Source organism: Lingula anatina, chromosome 1, assembly GCF_051362555.1.
Source record: "Lingula anatina isolate TDL-2025a chromosome 1, LinAna3.0, whole genome shotgun sequence".
In the NCBI taxonomy this organism is placed as follows: domain Eukaryota; kingdom Metazoa; phylum Brachiopoda; class Lingulata; order Lingulida; family Lingulidae; genus Lingula; species Lingula anatina.
The window spans coordinates 5,296,407-5,316,591 of record NC_141767.1 but is presented as its reverse complement, the minus strand read 5'-3'; the positions used below and the strand labels follow the sequence as shown (position 1 = coordinate 5,316,591).

Genomic DNA, 20,185 nt, shown 5'->3' with positions numbered 1-20,185 from the left:
TTAAATATCTGGCAGTTCTTAGAATACGTAGTCGGTGTGGAATAGGGGTTTAAAAAAAAAAAAAAAAAAAACAGAACGCGGTGATGGCAGCACCTTTTACCTGCAATCAAAACATATGAATTAGTTAGAGGTCCATTATAGACATCAATAAGAACTCGAAATTTCAGTTGATTGATATTTGCCGCTTTTATTTTTGCCTAAAGTGAATAAGACTTTGCGACTCCGCCTTGAATAATTGACCAGGTAATCAAAATGGAAAATCTGAATGATTGATAAGAACACTGGACTTTGGTATATATATTTCCATATTGACAATACTTAGTGAAAATATTCACACTGGATTGTTGTTGTTGATGATGATAATAAAAAATCAATTAACAATAGTCCAGTTTCCAGGCGAATGGGATGTATACACGCTTCTATCGATACTAGGGAATATAGAAAGGTAAACTGTATACATAAAATAAAAGTGCACGTAGGGTGAAATACACCTAAGATAAAGTACAAACAGACCGCTCGACAGAATACTTAGAGATTGGAGTGACATAAAATTAAACTCAACGCATTACGCTTTACAGAATACTTAAAGATTGCAGTGACATAAAATTAAACTTAAACATCGAAATATTCCCAATCAATAATGTTCAGTTGATTAAACATCATGAACATGGCATCGAAAAATAAACTATTAATATCTACATTTCTGCCGTTTAAATAACCTAGGGCCTCTGATATTTTATAATCCAAAACGTCACCGATGTGCCTGACAGGAAGTAAACCTCTCGAATACCGGCTTATGATAAAGGCATTATTAAACCATCCATCAATTGGAAGTCGATAGGCTTCAGATGAAATGTCAGACCTATACTGATTGGCCCAGTTAATTTAATTAATGGAAATACCCCAGGAAATATAACGAATTATAAATACCTATTATCAATAGAAAATGAGTCCTCACTTAACAGTTAACGTTTTTAGACAAAAAGAAAAGAAAAACAAAGATCTACGCTTTTTAAAAGATAGTCTTTCTGTTGGCGAACAGGAAAGAAGTAAGTTTTTAGTAGGTTATCGTCTCCCATTTTGTTTCATCAGCTGGTGAATCCACACGGCAAATGAAGCGTCGTAACACTCAATGAGGGCCCGCCCACGTGGACACAGGCGTCCCTTGGTGGGACGAGCTCTTTTTATGGTGTTCATTATTTCGTACCTCAATGGAACTATGAAAAAAAAAATAATAATAAGCGTTTTAAGACTGCTTGTTTTCTTCGTATTGATTATTATTATTTTTTATAAATTCCGAAAATTGGAACCGAATATCAAATTTACATTGTGAAGGAAACTACATTATCATTTCAGCACAAATAAAACATTGAGTCTCAAAACTAATACAGCAAATTTTATTAATTTTACTAGAAATAGAAATTAAAATTTGATCACATACGAAATCGGGAAATTTTCAACTTCTACTAAGATTCCAACCTCCAAATAAAAATACATATCATACATCAATATGCAAAATGCATAAATCATATTGATCATATGTAAAAGTGGTCAGTGTTAATGTAAAAAAAAACAAAAAAAAAAACTTTACCTTGCATATTATACAGTCCATGAACTTTTCCTTCACTGAAGCCAGATTGTGTTCCTCTGAGTTTGTTCCAAAAAGTAGCGAATCTCTGTCTTTCACTAAGGTCGGGATCGGTCAACATCGAATACTCGACAACAGATTCTGGTTTGAATATCTTTTCTGATGGTGGGTCTTCCCACGACATGGCGGTCGCTTCCCCGTCCATTTGTCCGGCCATTACCAAAGAAAGTGTTACCGTCAGCGTGGCTACTGCATACAGTCGTGTTTTAATCATCCTGAGTAAAAAAGATAAGAATATATTAAGAATATGTAAATAGTTAGAAGTACTATAGAGTGAAATGATTTTTTTGTGAATTTGATGTTTGTTTCAAAATTCCCTTCAAAGTTTATTATGCGTTTACATGAAAAAAAGTGATTGGTCCATCGTATCATTTATAAGCCGTCGATGTCTCTTAGTAAATATGTAATTTTATTTCCAACGATTTTGTATCAAATAAAATGAAACGACATTTCGATAATGCTGATTTAAAATATACCTGTCCTTTAAAGTAAATTATATAATAATGCAGTTAATGTCAAATTATTATTGAGTCTCTATATTTCGCTCGCCATAGGACCATTTTCATTTAAATTGATTTCGGAAACATTCTGCTTGTCTAAATATTAATTTCTCAGTAAAACTACACTTACTTTTACGATTATGGTTAGTGGAAGTGGTCAGTCTCAGCCGTTCGTCAGACAGTCTTCGTGCTCTCAGTCTGACTCCCCTAGTATCAGTGTCGTAATGTGTATATATATTGAGATATATATGTGATGTCGAGGAGAATCACGATAATTATTATATCCGACGTCACGAACCTCCTGCTTACACCTGGAGTTCAATTATCAGGTGCTCTGAGATTACACTCGTAAAACGACAGTCTAAGGATGACTAAAGTGGTCCATTTATGGCAGTAACAGGAACGATTGATTTAAAGAGTTCAAGAAGGACGTGCGATCTTCCTTGCAATTAAGAGACAGGATGCATCAAACACAAAACAAGAAGTTTTCTATAGCGACACCTGCATCTGAGATGAATTTGCAAAGAGATGTGTTTTGAGCGATCGAAGTTTGTAAAGTGGTATTTGTCGGGTGATCTTAAAATATAACGATATAATTGACAATTATTGTATTCTTTTGCATTTTTATTTTTAGTACGCATGTGGTTTATCGATCTCTTTTTAAAAGTCGTAAGTAAATAACGTCATAAGAGAATGAACTAATGCCACTACGTACTAATTTAGGGTAAAAAAATTCAAACTTCAATATCTCATAAGATAATCACCGTAATCCTATCCTAAAGTACTTCATGGTGAACTTTTGCAACACATCCGCAAAAAAATTTGCACCTTGCAGGCCACGGCGGGACAGGAAATGTTCTGGTTCTCAGGAAAACCTGCGCACAAGTAACAAGCAGGCAAACATACGGTTTCTTATCGTATTGTATTATAGTCTATAGTGTCTATAGTGTCTGTAGTGTGTGGTTGGGCTGGGTGGGCACCCTTGGTGTTACAAGGGGCGTTCGTAATGAGATTATGGTTTAAAATCAGCTAACCTGGATAATCCATTACAATGTGCTGGGAAACAAGTCTCCTCCCCTGAAATGAACTCTCTGGTCTGCATTTAATGATGGCATTTGCAGGCACAAGGAAGTAAATTTTCTACACTAAAATAACGAATTCTACACAATTCAATTGTAAAACTTGCCACTTACCAAATCAATGCCCAATGCATTTTCCATCCGATAATAATAATAATAATAATAATAATAATAATAATAATAAGAAGAAGAAGAAGAAGAAGAAGAAGAAGTGAGAAAAGAAATCTGATTTCTTCAAAATTAGGGTCAGTTCTGTTGAGCTGGTTAACCATCTTACCAGTTTTGTTTGGCCTAACGGTAAATGATTTAGGCCTACACGTGTCTATTGAGAAAGATACAGTGGCACACGTTTTAATAAACACATTACTTTGATATGGGAAGATGTGACAGGATTTTAGCCCTTATTTTACTTAAGGCCTAATGCTGCATTACTACTCATAAAGTGATGATATGCTAGCATGCAATATTGAACAGTGTGTCACTGCGCGCACTTTGCTGAACGTTTGAAGGTGTTAACAGATACACATAGGAAATACCTTATTTATTGCATCTTTAGAATTAATAGTAGAATGTACAAGAGTTGAACAGTTGAAAACGAAACCTGCACCATTGGAAATAAAGATAGGCCTAATTCAACCGATACAAAATAATCTCTTATTTCTTATATGGTATTGAATAGTTTTTATCCATCAGCAGTACGTATTTTTAATGAACAAAATGTATTTTAATAATTCCACTGTATCACATTTTATCGACAGATCATACCAATTTTCATTTTATATTTGTATAAATATGACAATAAATTATTATTATTATTATTATTATTATTATTATTATTATTATTATTATTAACGAGCTACCATTGAATCAGCTCCGATTTGGTCCCATCTTGAAAAAAGGTAACGTTGTTACACGGTGACAAGTTGTTTACTTGCTTCTGTTGAGAGAACGAAATAAAATGGCAAGCCTCGCAGAACAAATTGCTCAGCTTGCAAACCCTGCTCCTAGTTTCAAAGATCCCGAAGATGACATAGATGACGGTAAGTCCAATTCAACAAATACACAAGGAATGATATAATTAAAAAAATACGTGATATTATGAATTGATGTCTAACCGGTATCACAACCAGGCAAACAGGATCTACAGAATTGTTAAACACGTGGACTGATATGTGAATGGATAAATCCCAATCCTAATCACCCCACTCTAGAATCGTTTTTATGATTTGGGTACACGCAATGGAACACGCTCGATCAGCCCCGTATCTTTTACGGGTAAAATTTTGAAATATATGTAGTTTTCTGTTACTTCGGATGGTCTTGGGCGTTTATACAGATTCTTTTTGTTTTTATAATGGAATTTTTCTATTAAAAAATAAATAAACTGCCTTTATAAGTTGTAATCAGTGGCTTCACACTTGTTACTCTCTTATTCAGGGTTTATGGATTTGTAGTTGTTACATATTGTATTTTTATTTTCTTCAGAGACGTCTGCAAAGGTGGTAAATTCATATGTACCATCAGATTTATGTGAAACAAATGAGACCAGTCTTCTTAGGAAGAAGGTGACCCCATTACTGTCAGATACAGATGTAAGATATGCTGGTAGGAGTGTGTCGAGGAAGAATCTACTTGGCAAGTAATACTATTTATTTCTTGAAAAATGGACATTACTAGTAATTTTTTCAGCTTATCTGTGCAGGGCTCGACATTAGCGCCTGTCCGCCTGTCCGGGACAGGTAAAAATTCAGTTCGGACAGGTGAAGTTGCAAGGTTGGCTGTCCGACGGACAGGTCATGTTTTGTGAGAAATTTGGAGCAAAAGTCTTTAAAAAATCTTTTTTTGTTGCATCCTAACGTCTTTTATTCTCTTCCTAGACGGCATTGAAAAGAGTGACCTACTTTTGGCACAAAACACATGCAGTCGCAAAACGAAGTCTGAGTAAACTTACCGCCAAATTATGAAAGTGAACACCCTCCAGAACTTCATCAGACGAACTTTATTCACATATCAGGTTCTTTACTAAATATTATTTAGTTCAAAATCTACGTGCTTTGGTTATTAAGACTGTTCCAAAAACAGGGACTACACAGGTACTGTACTGGGTACAAAGCCAGATTGAACTGGATGAACTGGCTATATCTAGTTCGTTGTCAAGGCAACATACTGCCTGTCAATCAAATACGTTGTATGCTATCTACTCACTATAGAAAGTGAAATCTTTTGGACTGATGATCTTGTTGAAATGTTGTTTATTTGCCAAAATATAACCTGAAATTTTGTATGATGTTTTCTTTAATGACTCTAGCATCACCTATGTTATTTACAGTTAAAAAAATTAGTGCTGGAATATGATAAATTAACATTGCTGTCATATACCAGTGTGATATTGATGTAAGGAAGAAATTACGGTAGTAATAACAAATATGAGAATTTAAATAAAAAGAAGGAGAACTTTTTATACTGATATTATTTAATTCATATATTAAAAAAAATTCAAACACATGATAACCCCTAAAGAAGTTAAATTCTTAACATAAATAAAAGTTGAGTATTATAAAATGAATATTATTTAACTTTTCATTGAACTATATTCAAATATAATTAATTTTGAATATTTTAATAAAATTAATTTAACAGTACCCCTCCCCACTTCCCGCTCAGTTTTTTTTTTTTTTTTGTTGTTTTTTTTTTTTAGCTGTGGTTAAACTTCATGTGAATCTCTTATCAAATTGCAGATTTACAATAAGTAGACTCTGTACCCCAAATCCTAGGAGAAGCCCTGATTGGAACTATGTTAAATCAGACTTATATGCAAGATTTAATCTTCAGGAGTTCACAAGTTTGAAAAAGCAACTTTTTATCTGAAAATAAATTCACTTTAAGGTGCATTTTCCCAGCTCATTTGATTGAGTATTTTGGTAATAAATCCATTAAATGTATGACTACACATATTAATTTACAAAGTTCTAGGTATTAATAGAAAAAAATATTGGTTTTGTTGGACAGGTTGGTTTGAAAATCAGACAGGTCAAATTTATGACCACCTGTCCGAAGGACAGGTGCTTATAAAAGTTAGTGTCTAGCCCTGCTGTGGGGTTTATTTTTTCTGACTTGCCAGAGATGGGTTGAGAAGCATTTGGTTTCTTATTTTGATAGGGTTAAAGCATTGTTTTCAGTATCTGTATCCATGTCATTTTGATATAATCTCAAAATAAATTTGTTTGCCAATATCTGTGTTTTAAAAATGTAAATCAATTAGGATGTGATTTATTATTGTATTTTTTATTTCCAAAAAATATTATTTTAGATGCTAGCACAGAATCAGATAATGAAGAAGAATTTTTAAGTGAAGAAGAAGGCAGCTTGGAAAGTAGTGATGAAGACAGGGAAGACAGCGACCTAGAAGACATTGATCTGGAGACTTTCAAAAACAAACTCACAGATAAAACTGCAGGGAAAAGGTATATGTCAGCCATTGAAAAAAAAATTGTTAATTAAGAATTAGTATATTATTAATATAAGAAAGTAGTTTCTGCTGTACTAGTGTGCTTAAAGAGTATGTAAGAAATTGAACAGATTAAAAGCACATGACAGATAAATTTCTTTTGAAGTGATTTACAAGGTTTTTTGTTACACTTTAACCCAAATTTTAAAAAAGGATGACAAATGATACATATGTAATATGATATACAAATCTATTACTTTTTTGGTTTTTTTTTAACAAAATATCATAATCATAATTTTATTTATGTCTGATAAATGCTTTTTATCAAAATAAGTATTTGGTACTAATAATGCTCTGATATAACATGTTGTTATGAGATATGTCTTAAACACTTTCAGTCAGATAAATGGAAATACAGAACACTCAGATGATTATGAAGATGGAAGTGATGCTATGAGTGATGATGATGATGATGATGATGATGTTGAAGGTGAAGAAACTGAGGAGGATGACCTTTTGAAGGATCAGACTGCAAACCAACAGGAGGATGATATTGAGGAAGAAAAGGGTATTTTATTCATTTGACATTATCGTGAACAGTGCATTCCTTTAAAAGTCTAAAGGATATTTTTCTTTTATGCACATTTGCAGTAAAGACTATATATAGTGATCTCTTTTATCAGTCCATCTTTTTTGGGTCAATGTTTTTTGCATTTTTTTTTTGTCACCAAAGAAATTTGAAATCGAGGTCACCTTGTTTAAAACATTTTGGAGTCATCTGTCGGGGCAAAATACAAGCCAAAGTTGAAACAAACTATATAGTGAACAAATTATAAGATATATATATAGAAAATTATATAGAATTATAGAAAATTGTATATCTTTGTTAAGAAATTGAGCAATGTATTTCAAACTTGATTCAGTAATGTCTAGGAAACTGTTATTCTGGTTTGCTTCAGACCTGCTAGGGTCACCAGCAAAATTTAAATGATAACCTCAAAAGGGTTTACCTAAATCCAATTAAAACCTCTCTCTTCATTAAAATGTCCAATTAACTGATTATTCTAGTGTTTAGTCTGAAATCAGTTATTTCCTGACAGTGTTCAGACTTTATATTGGTTTAAATATTTGTCAGTTTCAGCTTGCTTGTTTTCCATTCCATGCTAATGCAATTATTTTGTAGGGGATGTGCAGAGTTTATTCAAGGGTGATGTAGCAGAGGAAAAGGCAAAGGGCTTGGCAACAAGAGCTCAACTAAGTAAGTCAAAGGTTCTGTTCATTTTTCAAAGATTCATGTAAATGGTTCTTATTTGAGCCTAAAAAAGCTGCTAGATGGAATAGTTCAAATGATAAAAGTTAATGATAGGATTGTTTGATTTTTTTGTTAAGGAATTGCATTATATAATGTTTTTTTTAATATTTGAAATATTTAAGATTTGTAAATGAATTTCATTACCCTGTAGCAATGTGGGACAGCTTACTAGAGGGCAGGATCAAACTTCAGAAAGCACTGATATTAGCCAATCAGCTTCCTCAACCTAATACTTGGCCAGCTTTTAGCAAAGAGGAAAATTATTTGGAAGCCACAACAGAAGGTTGGTTTATATATTGCATTCATGTAACCATGTCATAAACTGTAGTGTGCTAAGTTGTGCTGTAAAGTGTCTTACTGTACTACATCTTACCATATCACATACCAAACCACACCTTGCCATACCGCATCATACCATACCAACTCGTACTACACCATACAAATGCAAACTTTGAAACCCATACCATCTCATATCATATCATACTCATATATACCGTATCACACTGTTCCAAACTACGCATTTTCATATCACATCACCATACTACACTGTACCATACTACACCATAGCAGATCACATCATACCATACCATATAATACCACAACATGCCATACCAAACTTAGGTAATCCTAGAATTATATGCAGTTCATTTTTACTGCAGATATGAAGAAAAGCAGATATATGTGTCTCTTCCTTAAAAGGGTGTCAAAAAACTCACTTCAGCAAATAATATGATGAAATCAAAGCTAAGATTAATGTTGATTTCACTTTGAATTTGTTAATATAATATTGGGGAATTGTTTTATATGCCACAATGTATGATATTCTTATTAAAACAATATGCCTCATTTTCCAGTGGAATCAGTATTATCTCAGTTGGAAAATGCTCTTGCTGAACTGCAAACATTGCTATTACAACAAAATCCAGAAGTCAAGCACCTGGTTGACAATGGCCAACAGAAACTACCAAACAGGTAATAATCTTGACTGTTTTCTAGTATTTTTAAATATGACAGGAGAGTTTCCTTGGAGGATGTATTTATCTTTCACACAACAAAAGGTCATCATAGAAAAACATTTTGGAGTATTTTATTTGATATTTGCTCATCTAATAGCACAAACAAAAAAGTTTTGAACTTAAAATCAATTTTTACTTCGGATTTTAGGGGCAGAATTATTAATTTTTTCATTAAGCAAAAATTGACCTTTTCAGTGCACAGGATTCTGAAGATGAAGAAATTACTAGTGAGTCTGAATTTGAAGATGATGAAAAAAATGCTAAAAAGACATCAAAATCTCCAGATCTGTCACATAAAAGGAAAATTACAGTCGATGAATTTCCAGAATTCCTAGCTAAAAGACACAAAGCTTTTCATTTGTACAGGTAGGTATGTCTTGCCATTCACAGATCTGCCACATGGTAAAAAGCATATCTTTTTCAGTGTCAACGATAAAATTCTGTTAATTTATAAGTCATATTTTTCTTACTTTTATTTTTTTAGTTTGACACATGTAAAAGTGAAGGAAAATGTCACATAAAAAAAAAGTATTTTTTGTAACCAAAATAGTTTTCACTGAATCTAAAGTAATGATCTGAAGTTATAATTTTTCTGGTAGTTATAAAAAAAGTGCCTCGTGACATGAGGACAATATTCCTGGAATTTTAGTGTATTTCATCAAGTAAAATTTATTTTGTGAAAATACACATGAAATTTGAATTGGGCCATGAAAAAAAAAGTTGTTAGAGTGCCATTTCAAAAAGTACTTTTATTTTCATCAGTAAGGTGAGTTTCAGCAGTGTTTTTTTATTGTAATTTCAATTGTGTATGAGCTTAAAAATAATGTGTTCTTTGTCCAGAAAGGCGAGCATTTATACCGATCCCTTAAAAAATCTTTAATTTAGGAATAATACAATACAGAAGTGGAATGACAAAACCAAATTAGCAGCTGGGAAAGTGAGCAGTAAATCTTTCAGTGCATTTGACCAATCTACACTGAAGCAAATTGAACAGGTAAACATAGATGCTGTTGAATGATGTATTGTTTTCTTGGATGCAACTTTTTCCTCTCAAAAAGATATGTGTATTACTCTGGTACTGGAACTGACATTATCAGCTGACCAATGTTACAGTCTCAACCTGAGACCTTTCAATAGGTACCAATAATGACCTGGATGGACTGGTTGTTAATGTAAATTCCTGTAAAACCCCTAGTTGTACATATTTTATTTTGATTAAACTGGATGACTAAAACTCATAAATAGATAAACAAGTGAATGAAAAATTGGAAGAGAAGAAAAGTCATTGCTCTTTGCATTATATACTAAATTTCTCTTTTCTAGGTTCTTTCTGATAGAGAGCGTCTATTAAGGAGGACCCAGTTAAAAAGATCATCTTATCGTGTTCTTGGAAAAGAAAAAGAAGATGAAGATAGAACTGAGGTATGGGAAAGTCTAATAAAGTGGAACTGTAATATGGGACAAAAGGTGGAATTGAAGATATCTTGTTTTTGATTTGAAAAATCTTGAATAAGCTTAAACCATTTTCCTGCTTGTTTTGCTATTTGAATTTTTAAAAATTTCGATGAAAAACTAGATGGAATGAATGAATCTTAACTTTTTAATTTACCATGGTTATTTAATAGGCACATGAACAGTTACCAAACAGGGACCACTTGAAAGATTATGATGAAGAAATATTTGACGATGATGACTTTTACCATCAGCTGCTTAGAGAACTTATAGAAAGAAAAACAAGTGATTTAACAGATCCAGTGGCCATCACGAGGTGAAAAGGGATATACAAGTTTAAGAAATATCAATATATTTTATAGTTCTTCTAAAAGATTAACTGGATTGTAAATCACAGTTTTTATGTGAAATGAATTGTGACATTTATGTTATTTGTGGTCTTTATTGTTCCTCACTAAAAATGAACAATGTAATGATTGTTATAAAAATAATGTATTTAGTATGATTTTCCATTGACCATATATTGGTGCTCTTTTTCCTTTAGATGAGAATAAGAAAGAAAAAAGGTACAGATATTTTCATTGCTATATTAACTTGTTTTTTTTTTTATTTAGGCAGTGGTTAGAAATACAGAAACTGAGAAGTAAATCAAAAAAGAAAGTTGATACAAAAGCAAGTAAAGGACGAAAAATAAGGTGAGTTTGTGAATACAATTAATTCATAAGATAGTGAATCCAACCAGTATCAGTACTTCCAGTTGTTTTTTTCCTTTGACAAGCTGCTAGATGTATTTTTTCTGAAAAAGGGTATTGAATTAATCTTAGTGAGAAAAATTTATAACAGATAAAATTTAGAACAGATAAATGTCACTGTAATTCGAGAAATGCCTTTTTGATAGAAGTGAATTTTTAAAGTAAATTGTTATAACTCTAGGTACAACATTCTAAACAAGCTGGTAAATTTTATGGCTCCACAAGATACCACAACTTGGACAGATGAATCTAAGTGAGTATTAATGGTGCTTAAAGTATAGCTCTAAGACCAGTCAATTTTCAAGTTCCCAGTTCCAAGTTGTCTACATACAGGTAAGCAAGTCTTGAAAAGCAGTATTTCTCACCATTTTTTTTTCCTTTTCAGGGATGATCTTTACTCATCGTTATTTGGCAAGAGGTTTCAAGGGGTGGCAGATAACCAGGCTAACAAAAGCTGACCAGATTTGAAAAAGCAGCCATGCTGCATCAAGTCTTAACACCACATTGTACGCATTAGTCACCCAGAGTTCATCAAAAATTTATTTTTCTTCATCTAACCAACCTTTCCTGACACTCACAACTGTAACAATCTGGGAGAATTAAGTCTTTAACCCATTCTCAAATGTGAGGTTTGTCAAGACAGTGAGCAGGTAGCAACTGATAATTCAGGTTGTTGACATCAATTAATGACATTCCGCTATTCAAAAATGATCAACAAGCATAAGTAATACCGTGCCTTTGATAAATTCAACAAGAATTGGTTTATGTACTTGAAAGTAAAAAACGTTTAAAATCTTCTGCTGTCTCAAGACGTTTTCATTTTTTGAAAGTTCATACCACTGCCATTTTATGAACTGTTTAAAATAGTGCTAGGGAAATGGGCTATGCTGTAAAAATGCACAACAGGTGTTTTGAAACTTGCCCAGGTATTTTTTAAAAGAGTCAAACTGTATTATTGCCAAAAGATGGTAATAAATTTGAAAAATACCATATTGAACATGTTTTAAAATTTTATTAAAACTTTCCAGTTGTTTTATTTTTACATATTTACAGATGATAAATTCTGAATAAATCTGACATTTGAAAACAGAACTTATAAAAAGAACTCTTAAAAATCGCATTCATCCAAGCACTTTTGACCATCCCCGATTAATACAAGTAAACATTTTGCTTCAACACATTAAAATAAATCAATGACAACACTCTTAAGTATCTAAGGACATAATGTTGCAATATTTTTCTTAAAGATCATTCAATTGAAAAGTCTGTCCTTTAATCTGAGAAAAGTAACTTGTGTGAACAACATTGTAAGTTCAGATAATGTTGTAGCACCATACAAAAAGTCCAACTTGTTTCCTGTAAATGGCTGGCATTTGAATAGTGGGTCAAACAGCACCAAGTCTTGTCCACTCCCTCTCAATTTTGAAAGGTAAACGCCACTGACAATTTTGCCACTTGGAAACCCATGTAAGTGTGACTTTGAGCCAAAGTTGGTCAGTAATCAACTTTCATTCAACAACAAAATCTATCCATGTTATCACATATTCACTTCTGCCAATGGACTAAGAACACCAGAACGCCTCCTTTCCTTAGTGATGCCAGAAAGTCTCCTGTTCACGGGTTTAAGCATGTGTGGACCAAAGTCTGCAGTCTTTGGAGTTGTGGGAGATGATGGGCTGAAGGTACCACTGTCGTTCATGTTCTCTTTGTCCTGGTCAGGGCTGTACACATGTCTGTGAGCAAACTTCTTCTTCAGAGCCTGGGCTATGAATGAAGTGGCACTGTCTTGTTTTTTAGGTCTGATTGGGGTTCCACCTGGAGACCTGAAATGTTGAAGTGAGTATTAGTGATACATTTTTCAAAGGTAACAGTATGTTGTACTTATAATGAGCATGTAGCTTGTGGGCATGAACTAAAAGGGTATCATACACTTGTTTCAGGGGCAAACTTTTATATTTTTGAACAGTTGTGTAATTGCACACCAAATAAATGGCTGTAGCAACATGAAGAGCCCCAGTGATAAATTTACATGACGCGACTGTACAACTCTAACACTAAAATTTTCATCAAAATGGAACAGAACTGCACTTACCTTTCCAAAGTTACAGATTTCAACTTGACTTTTCCTAAACCTTTTAATATCTGAGACATGTCTGGTCTAGTCTCCTTAGGCCCATTGCCTGTATTATTGCCACCTGTACCCTGGGATTTTTTATTCTGAAAATAAATAAATAAATAAATAAATAAACTCATTACAGAGGACATAAAGTCTATATATGTGTGAAGGAGTCTTGTTCTATATTAAGAACAAGGTTCTGAAAGTTACTGATTATACCACTTCAGCTTTTAGTTTTCAAATGTGAACAATCTACAATCTGCCATTGGCTTCAAGGGTACTGTAAAGGTTTTTTTATCATCCAGACATCAAAAATGAGTTTTTTCTGCACGTAATTATTCAATAAGTCATCTATGGGGGGCTAACTCCGTCCCTGAACAAACTTTATCACGAAAATTGGCACAGTTTACCACAAGTCTATGGGCTTTTATCCTGTGCTCTCATTTTGGTTTAAAAGGACTAATGAGCCCCTAATTCCAGATTTAAACAAACTCATTATTTTGTCACTGATAAAATATGAACTAAGGCCTTTAATAAAAATTGTTGGAAAAGTTTTGGAGTACTAAATGGGTTGTGAAATTTGCGTTGAAACGGTGTCTGTGCTTCATCAGTTAAAAGAGAAATGTGAAAAATCAATTTTTCTATTTTTACCCCAAAATTGCAATTATGACGTCACTCGTAAGATGACGTGTGTAATGTTTATTATTTAGTCACTGGCACTGAAGATTTATCTGAAATAAATAATATATGTTAGGTAGTAAATAAGGAGTGTTTGGCAAACACTTACAGTATCCTTAAGGAATATTGGCTAAACTCACAGTGCAGACCTTACCTTTGCAATAGTTTCCTTAAGTGACATCATAGGACCACTCATGGGTGGAGGTGGTGGGGGTGGGGGTGGTGGAGGAGGAGGAGGAGGGGGAGGTGGCGGAGCTGCTGGAGGAGGCCCACTGCTGGTTACACCACTTGCAGCTGAAAGCAAAGAAAAACGGACAATGTTTAGAATTTTCCAACAAATAAAATCAGGGCACCAATTCAGTACAATTACAATGTTTTGATCAATCACTCGGAAATAAATCCCAACTCTTCCATACCTTTACTTTGTTCCTGCATCAGAACAATTGATTGCATCTGCTTCCTTAGTTGTTCTAGCTGTTCTTCTAGTTCTGAGATCCGTTGCATAGCTGCGGGATCTGGAGTCTGTGAGGTAGAGGAACAGTTTGTTATAGATAGTTCTTTGTTAAGCCATAGAGCCGAATCTTCACAGGTGCTCTGTTGGTGGGGATGCAAATCTTCTTTTAAGCGATGATGAAACAATCGCTTGGCTGGTTCCTTGTGGAATCTTTTCTGGTGTGATCTAAAGTTGAATGGATCTTCAAATCTTGAATAAAAAAGAAAGAAAGAAATATAAAAAATTAATAAATGAAACTTTAAAAGAGATTCAACATTCCCAAAACTGATATTTTGATTTTTGTTTGTTGTAGAAAGAAATGTAACACCATGGGAAGTTATTATCTCACCTGTCATCTGCATCTTCATCTAACCACAGGGCCTCCTCTAAACCATGATGGTCATCCTCTATCATGGACACGGGTGTGGAACAGCGTGCATAATGATCAGAATGATGCAGTAGATATCTCTGTAGTAACAGGGAAAAGGCTTTCAATCAACAAATTTTATGATGCAAGGAGCGAAATATAGGTGTACTAATGGATTTATTTAACATGGCAACCTTTATAAAAAGCTCAACATTCTAATGATGACAATATACTTACTCATCCTCTATTTGTGTACTAATGGTAGAAAGAATTTTTTTAAAAATTTAGATGTCAGATGGGAGAAACAGTAATTACAACATCTGCATAATATTTCCTTACATTGACTCGGACTCTTTTTGGAGGTTGGAGTGGCAGCTTTGTTCCGATTGTTCTGATTAAACTTCTGCTGTTGGTCATCCATATTGGCAGGGGCTGATAGGCAAGAAATAAAGGTAAACATGTATCATTATGGAATATATGAATGATGCTTGTCAATCATCATTCTTCGCATTTTCTCCACAAACCTGGCAGTTCTATTTAAAGGTATTGATCAATATTCATAAAATCTGCTGAAAAACAGTTACTAATCTTACCAAATGTATTAAATCCAGTCCCAAGTACTCGATCAGCATCCTAATGATCTCTACAACATCCATGAAGCTTCTGTCCTCAGGCTCAATGTCATGTAAAACTTTGGTTCATCTTAGGAAAGACGTACTGGTAGATCTAGAAACATAGGAAAAATTGGACAGAAAATTTTGGGAATTTTTTAAATGAATTTTTCTAATGAATCAAGTATCAAAATAAGGTGGATTTGATAGCTGACTTGGCTTTAGGCTTTTTTAATAATTATAATAATGGATAAATGACTGTGAGGCATGATTGTGAAAATTAGCACGATATGTGATTTTGGGGACAGTACATTTTCCGCCTTACAGTTTTCTAAATTCAAAAAATATAAAGCTGAAAAACAATTCTTATCCACGTGAGGGCATATATGTACATAACTGTAAAATAGAAAAATCTTCATTTAATGTAACTATATTACAAGTAGAAATAATACTGAACTTACATGACACCAGGCCAGTTCCAACAGAGACTTTTAAATTTATTTCCCACAATGCCGGTGGCGACCCAATTGTATCAGCCAATGAAAATGAGAATAAAAAGTGTGTCATCGACATTGGCCAATAAGATTACGAATCAGTTAAAGGGCATCAAATACGAAAGACAAAATATTGAGACTGCAAGTGAATTTAGCTACGTTTTCAGGTAACTCTAATTTTGAGCAGTATCAAGTAAGTGATATTGTTTAACAATTGCAGAAACTAACGTGCCAATCTGCCTATTTATTATGATTAAAGTTCGTCTTTTGTTATGATGACGTTAGGATTGAAGCTTAGACTAAAGCCAAGATCAGTCAGTGAGGTTGGGCCAAACTTGTCGGGATATTTTTCAATTTTTCATAAATAAATCATGTGTAAGATCTATTCGTTGATTTGATGTTGTGAGTAAACCTTTCTCTAAACAACTGGAAAACTCTGAATTCTCAAATGTAAATGCTAATTGCAATTATGAATTATGCCCACTGTTTCAGAAAAAAAAAGTCTGTAACACTAACAGTGGGCATTAGTCATTGGATAAGTACTAGGTGGAATAAATCCAAATGTATCCTTCAGATTCAGTTTTACAGTGTACTACCAAAATGTCTGCAGATGTCAGCACAGTTTTAGCTTGCAAGAAGATAGCAGCTGATCCTCTCACAAGAACGCGTCTACTTCAGGTATAGGTTCTGATCAACATCTTGTTAAAAAGCATTGTAAGTTATTAAATGTATTTTGCCAATTTGTTTCTCAACAGAATAATTTATAAGAATTGGTTGTTGTCAGGTGCCCATGATAAATTATTGCTCATGAACAGCTAATATAACTAAAAGTGTAACTAAAAAGAAGTGCTTTAATATATGTGCAGTTTTATTGTAAGATTAAATGCTCTCACATTATTTAATGCAATTCTTTTCAAATTTCAAGGATAGTGCGTCTGTAGGGTTTCTGGTATTGGTGTTGTCAAACAATGACCCCAGTTTCAGGAAAGCTGCTCTAGAGGTAAGTAATATACTAGTACAGTCTGTCAGGTTCCCAATCCTATACATGCCTAAATAGACAACTAAACTAATGTGATAGCAATGAAGACTCATATTCGGAAGAGATAAAATGTCAACAACTTGTTGTGATATGGTATGAATTATTTGCTTAATCTTGTTGCTTAATTTTTTAAACACCAAATTGTTTATAGCACTTGATATATCATACTTTCTTTTAGACTCTCATACTGCTCTCTGACACAGCAAAACACAGAGCATATCTGAGTCGTTTCTTGGGCATGGAGGATCAAGTTGTTATGCTATTGGAGAGGTAAGATAAAGTATATATACACGCTCGCATGCACGCATGTGCGTGCGCACACACATAGGCTCTATTCCCATAGATTTTAGATCGATCTATCCCCGCGGGGAGTCTCACTAGATTACTTTCAGATAATCTGACTTAAATGTCCGTCCCGCCTACTACAAGCTGTAAGGGGGTAATTAACTTTCGTGTCCGCCCGGCTGACAGCTATTTAGCGTGAACCCCCAGGGAGTTAGGTCGATCTAAAATAGGTCGATCTAATCTATGGAAATGGGGTGATACACACAGACACAGACACACACACATACACACACACACACACACACACACACACACAGACTAATGGTTTCAGTTGGCGTGAGATGCTCAGTGGATGGCAGTTTCAGGTAATTTCCAAAAAAAAAAAAAAAAATTAATGAATAATTATAAGTGCTTTGAATATCTCAGTATTTCATTGAAAACAAAATTTTTTCTCTTACTGCAGTGATAACAATGAGATACAAACTTTGGCCAAACAACTCCACAAGCTTCTGTATGAAGAGAGCCATGCCCTGAAAGACAGTAAAAATACAAGGTGAGCTGAATTGAAAATGTGGTAGTAGAGATTAGTTTAGTGATAATTGTGATATATATATGTGAAGTGTAAGGTTTCCTTTCTGCCTTAGATGTTATGTATGTTATGCAAGTCCTTGGTTCAAATTAATGTAGACCTGTGTAATGATGCCAATAAGGAAGATGATTATTTCAAGATGCATGTGAAGCCATTTGGAGTTGTGAAACATATACAAATTATGACTCGCCTTCTCAAATTATTCAATAAGTTCAAATAGAAGCAGTGCACCAATACCTGTACCAAACATTCTTTTCATGGATAAAAAAAAAATTAAGGGAAAATGTCATTATTAAAACAGCCCAGTTGCGTAAAACGATCTGATAGTGGAAATATTTGAACAATACTATATTATTATCTTAGATTTTTGCTTTATTTGCAGACAAAACAAACCATTAAAATATTTTCATGACATAATGTAGAAATTTTGCAGCACCCCCCCCCCCCCCCCCCCCAAAGAAAAAAAAACTTTCATGTAAGTAGCTTTAGCCTTGTAAGCAAAATGATAACAATTTGATCTATCTTACATTATTTTTCATCCGCAACATATTTGATTTTATTCTTAGGTCACAGTCTTGCAGAAAAGAAACAATGAAGAAGAAAGGAGGTTTTTTTATAGCACAGGGCAGAAGTAAGACGGTGGTCCTTCAGATCAAAGGACTTAAAGATAAGGTGGGACGTGTTCTCTGTCATTTTTTTTACTAAGTTTTGATACAAAAGGAACAAAGCATACCTAAAAAACACTTTGACATGTTGTATTCATTGAATTGATGATTACTGAAAATACCAAGGAAATTTATTCCACTGGTTTTTGAAAAGTTCAATGAAAATATTATTGTTGGACCACAAACCCCAAGAAAATTGCTTTAAAAATGAAGTCACTTCTTTGATATTTGGCGGTGCTGTTTGCCATTCATAACTTTTTTGTTTGTTCACCATTATTTTTTTCAAATTTTTTATGTACAGACGGACATGGAGATCTGCCGCAGCCACTTACTAGAAGTGAAAGGCGTAATTAGTATAACTTTTGATATGGTCAAGAAAAGAGCTATTCTTCGTACAAAGGTGGACATGTCAGAAGAGGTTGGTTAATAATTTCATTCTGACCACATATATATATATATATATATATTACTCATTTTCATTCAGAGTTGTGTAACTTGTTTAAGGAGGCCACAGTTAAATTACCAGCTGGGTAGCTTGCTGGGATTTACTGGAGCCTTTACTGAGCAAAGGAATGAAATATCTGCTTATGTTCATCTCCAAATTTTTAAAGAAATGTACTTGACTCCTGATGATTCTTAAAGCAATTTTTTGAAGACATCCTCATCAGTTGAACTTACAGGGCTATATGATTTTATTTCTCTAGGTCTTAGCAAGGGCAATTGCCAAATCTGACACAATGTCTGCTGAACAGGTTGTCAAAGGACCAGATGGAGAAGAGGTAACGCTAAATTTTGATTTCATGGTGCCATGAAAAGAAAACTGTGAAGAAAATGTCAAAGGAACAGTAACAACGATGAGTTACAAATTACATTTGTTCCATTCAGCTTTTAACATCTATGTATGATATAAAACATTGATCCAGTTCTTTGTTTTGCTTTCTCGAAAGGATGAAATGGTTTTTTTTCCACTTTTTTTGCAGTTCATCTCATTTGGTGCTGGTGCAGCAGCTCCCCCTGACAAAGAAAACCTCGATCTCCCCCAGTATCTTCCTGATGAGGACAGTCCTGCCAAAGACAGCCACAGCTTGGCAAGGTTAGGCCAGGCGAATAAGGCAAAAGGTTGGCTCAGTGCCGCAGCCAGTTACATATCAAACACATTTTACTGGTGAAATTAATTGCAAGGAACAGTGGCAAAATACACCAATTAATAACACTAAAGAACCTTTTAACAAACGTGCTTTGCAAATGAAAGTATATCTGTTAATACCAAATGAGAGGAAGTTTTGGGAGATGAGGATTTACAGCTTTGATGAAGTATATTTATTGCCTTGGGAATGGAGGTTTATGTGGTAAACAAGCGGTCGCTATTGTTTCAAAACGAGTGGTTGCTACAGTTTCAAGTAGGCATGGTTGCTGCATCCTTTCCTGTGTGACATCGGTGTTATTAAGCTAGATGAATTTTGAACGGAAGGAAGTCTGACATGTGGTTGTGTGTGTGGGCACACAAGGCAGGAAAACCTCTTTTAAAATGTCAAATGAAATTTAAAATGAAACGTTGTTTTAATATTGTAATGTTTTCAATAAAATGTCATACCTGTAACTTGATTTTGTTATTCTTTACTCTTTATCATGGTGGTCAAC

General features: G+C 33.9%; 4 protein-coding genes across 6 annotated transcripts; 2 read left to right on the top strand and 2 right to left on the bottom strand.

Annotated features, from left to right (window-relative positions):
• Positions 1-167: 167 nt before the first annotated feature.
• On the bottom strand, positions 168-2,479 carry LOC106176539 (uncharacterized). Its single transcript, XM_087002302.1, has 3 exons — positions 2,279-2,479; positions 1,592-1,863; positions 168-1,217 (listed from the first exon to the last, which is right to left on the bottom strand). Exons 2-3 carry the CDS (start codon positions 1,860-1,862, stop codon positions 1,066-1,068), a joined length of 423 nt encoding a protein of 140 aa, XP_086858428.1. The 5' UTR covers position 1,863; positions 2,279-2,479; the 3' UTR covers positions 168-1,065.
• A 1,596-nt stretch (positions 2,480-4,075) lies between these two features.
• Positions 4,076-12,199, top strand: LOC106176562 (protein AATF). Its single transcript, XM_013559017.3, has 14 exons — positions 4,076-4,267; positions 4,713-4,862; positions 6,538-6,691; positions 7,074-7,243; positions 7,859-7,933; positions 8,139-8,270; positions 8,842-8,959; positions 9,199-9,369; positions 9,889-9,997; positions 10,327-10,425; positions 10,629-10,771; positions 11,070-11,150; positions 11,389-11,460; positions 11,593-12,199. The coding sequence occupies exons 1-14, from the start codon at positions 4,186-4,188 to the stop codon at positions 11,663-11,665; spliced, it is 1,629 nt and encodes a 542-aa protein (XP_013414471.2). The 5' UTR covers positions 4,076-4,185; the 3' UTR covers positions 11,666-12,199.
• Positions 12,200-16,037, bottom strand: LOC106176563 (mitochondrial fission regulator 1). The gene is made up of 8 exons (XM_013559019.2): positions 15,934-16,037; positions 15,455-15,587; positions 15,201-15,293; positions 14,844-14,962; positions 14,418-14,704; positions 14,156-14,295; positions 13,300-13,424; positions 12,200-13,030 (listed from the first exon to the last, which is right to left on the bottom strand). The coding sequence occupies exons 2-8, from the start codon at positions 15,515-15,517 to the stop codon at positions 12,745-12,747; spliced, it is 1,113 nt and encodes a 370-aa protein (XP_013414473.2). The 5' UTR covers positions 15,518-15,587; positions 15,934-16,037; the 3' UTR covers positions 12,200-12,744.
• LOC106176526 (armadillo repeat-containing protein 1) lies at positions 16,008-20,144 on the top strand. Of its 3 annotated transcripts, none has more exons than XM_087002296.1 (9): positions 16,008-16,133; positions 16,541-16,644; positions 16,892-16,966; positions 17,184-17,275; positions 17,754-17,843; positions 18,446-18,551; positions 18,846-18,962; positions 19,249-19,323; positions 19,525-20,144. In XM_087002296.1, exons 2-9 carry the CDS (start codon positions 16,567-16,569, stop codon positions 19,711-19,713), a joined length of 822 nt encoding a protein of 273 aa, XP_086858422.1. In that variant the 5' UTR covers positions 16,008-16,133; positions 16,541-16,566; the 3' UTR covers positions 19,714-20,144. The 3 variants fall into 3 exon arrangements, with proteins under 3 accessions (XP_086858422.1, XP_086858421.1, XP_086858423.1); XM_087002295.1 differs by having other exon boundaries at positions 16,040-16,159; XM_087002297.1 differs by lacking the exon at positions 18,846-18,962 and having other exon boundaries at positions 16,040-16,159.
• Positions 20,145-20,185: the final 41 nt, after the last annotated feature.

Coding starts and splice junctions, on each gene's coding strand:
- LOC106176539 (XM_087002302.1), bottom strand. CDS start 1,862: ATGATTAAAACACGACTGTATGCAGTAGCCACGCTGACGGTAACACTT. Junction 1,218..1,591: donor TGGACTGTATAATATGCAAG/GTAAAGTTTTTT, acceptor TTTTTTTCATAG/TTCCATTGAGGTACGAAATA.
- LOC106176562 (XM_013559017.3), top strand. CDS start 4,186: ATGGCAAGCCTCGCAGAACAAATTGCTCAGCTTGCAAACCCTGCTCCT. Junction 4,268..4,712: donor CGAAGATGACATAGATGACG/GTAAGTCCAATT, acceptor TATTTTCTTCAG/AGACGTCTGCAAAGGTGGTA. Junction 10,426..10,628: donor AAGATGAAGATAGAACTGAG/GTATGGGAAAGT, acceptor GTTATTTAATAG/GCACATGAACAGTTACCAAA.
- LOC106176563 (XM_013559019.2), bottom strand. CDS start 15,517: ATGGATGTTGTAGAGATCATTAGGATGCTGATCGAGTACTTGGGACTG. Junction 14,705..14,843: donor GATGAAGATGCAGATGACAG/GTGAGATAATAA, acceptor TTTTTATTCAAG/ATTTGAAGATCCATTCAACT. Junction 14,296..14,417: donor GATGCAGGAACAAAGTAAAG/GTATGGAAGAGT, acceptor CTTTGCTTTCAG/CTGCAAGTGGTGTAACCAGC.
- LOC106176526 (XM_087002296.1), top strand. CDS start 16,567: ATGTCTGCAGATGTCAGCACAGTTTTAGCTTGCAAGAAGATAGCAGCT. Junction 17,276..17,753: donor GTTGTTATGCTATTGGAGAG/GTAAGATAAAGT, acceptor CTCTTACTGCAG/TGATAACAATGAGATACAAA. Junction 19,324..19,524: donor AAGGACCAGATGGAGAAGAG/GTAACGCTAAAT, acceptor CTTTTTTTGCAG/TTCATCTCATTTGGTGCTGG.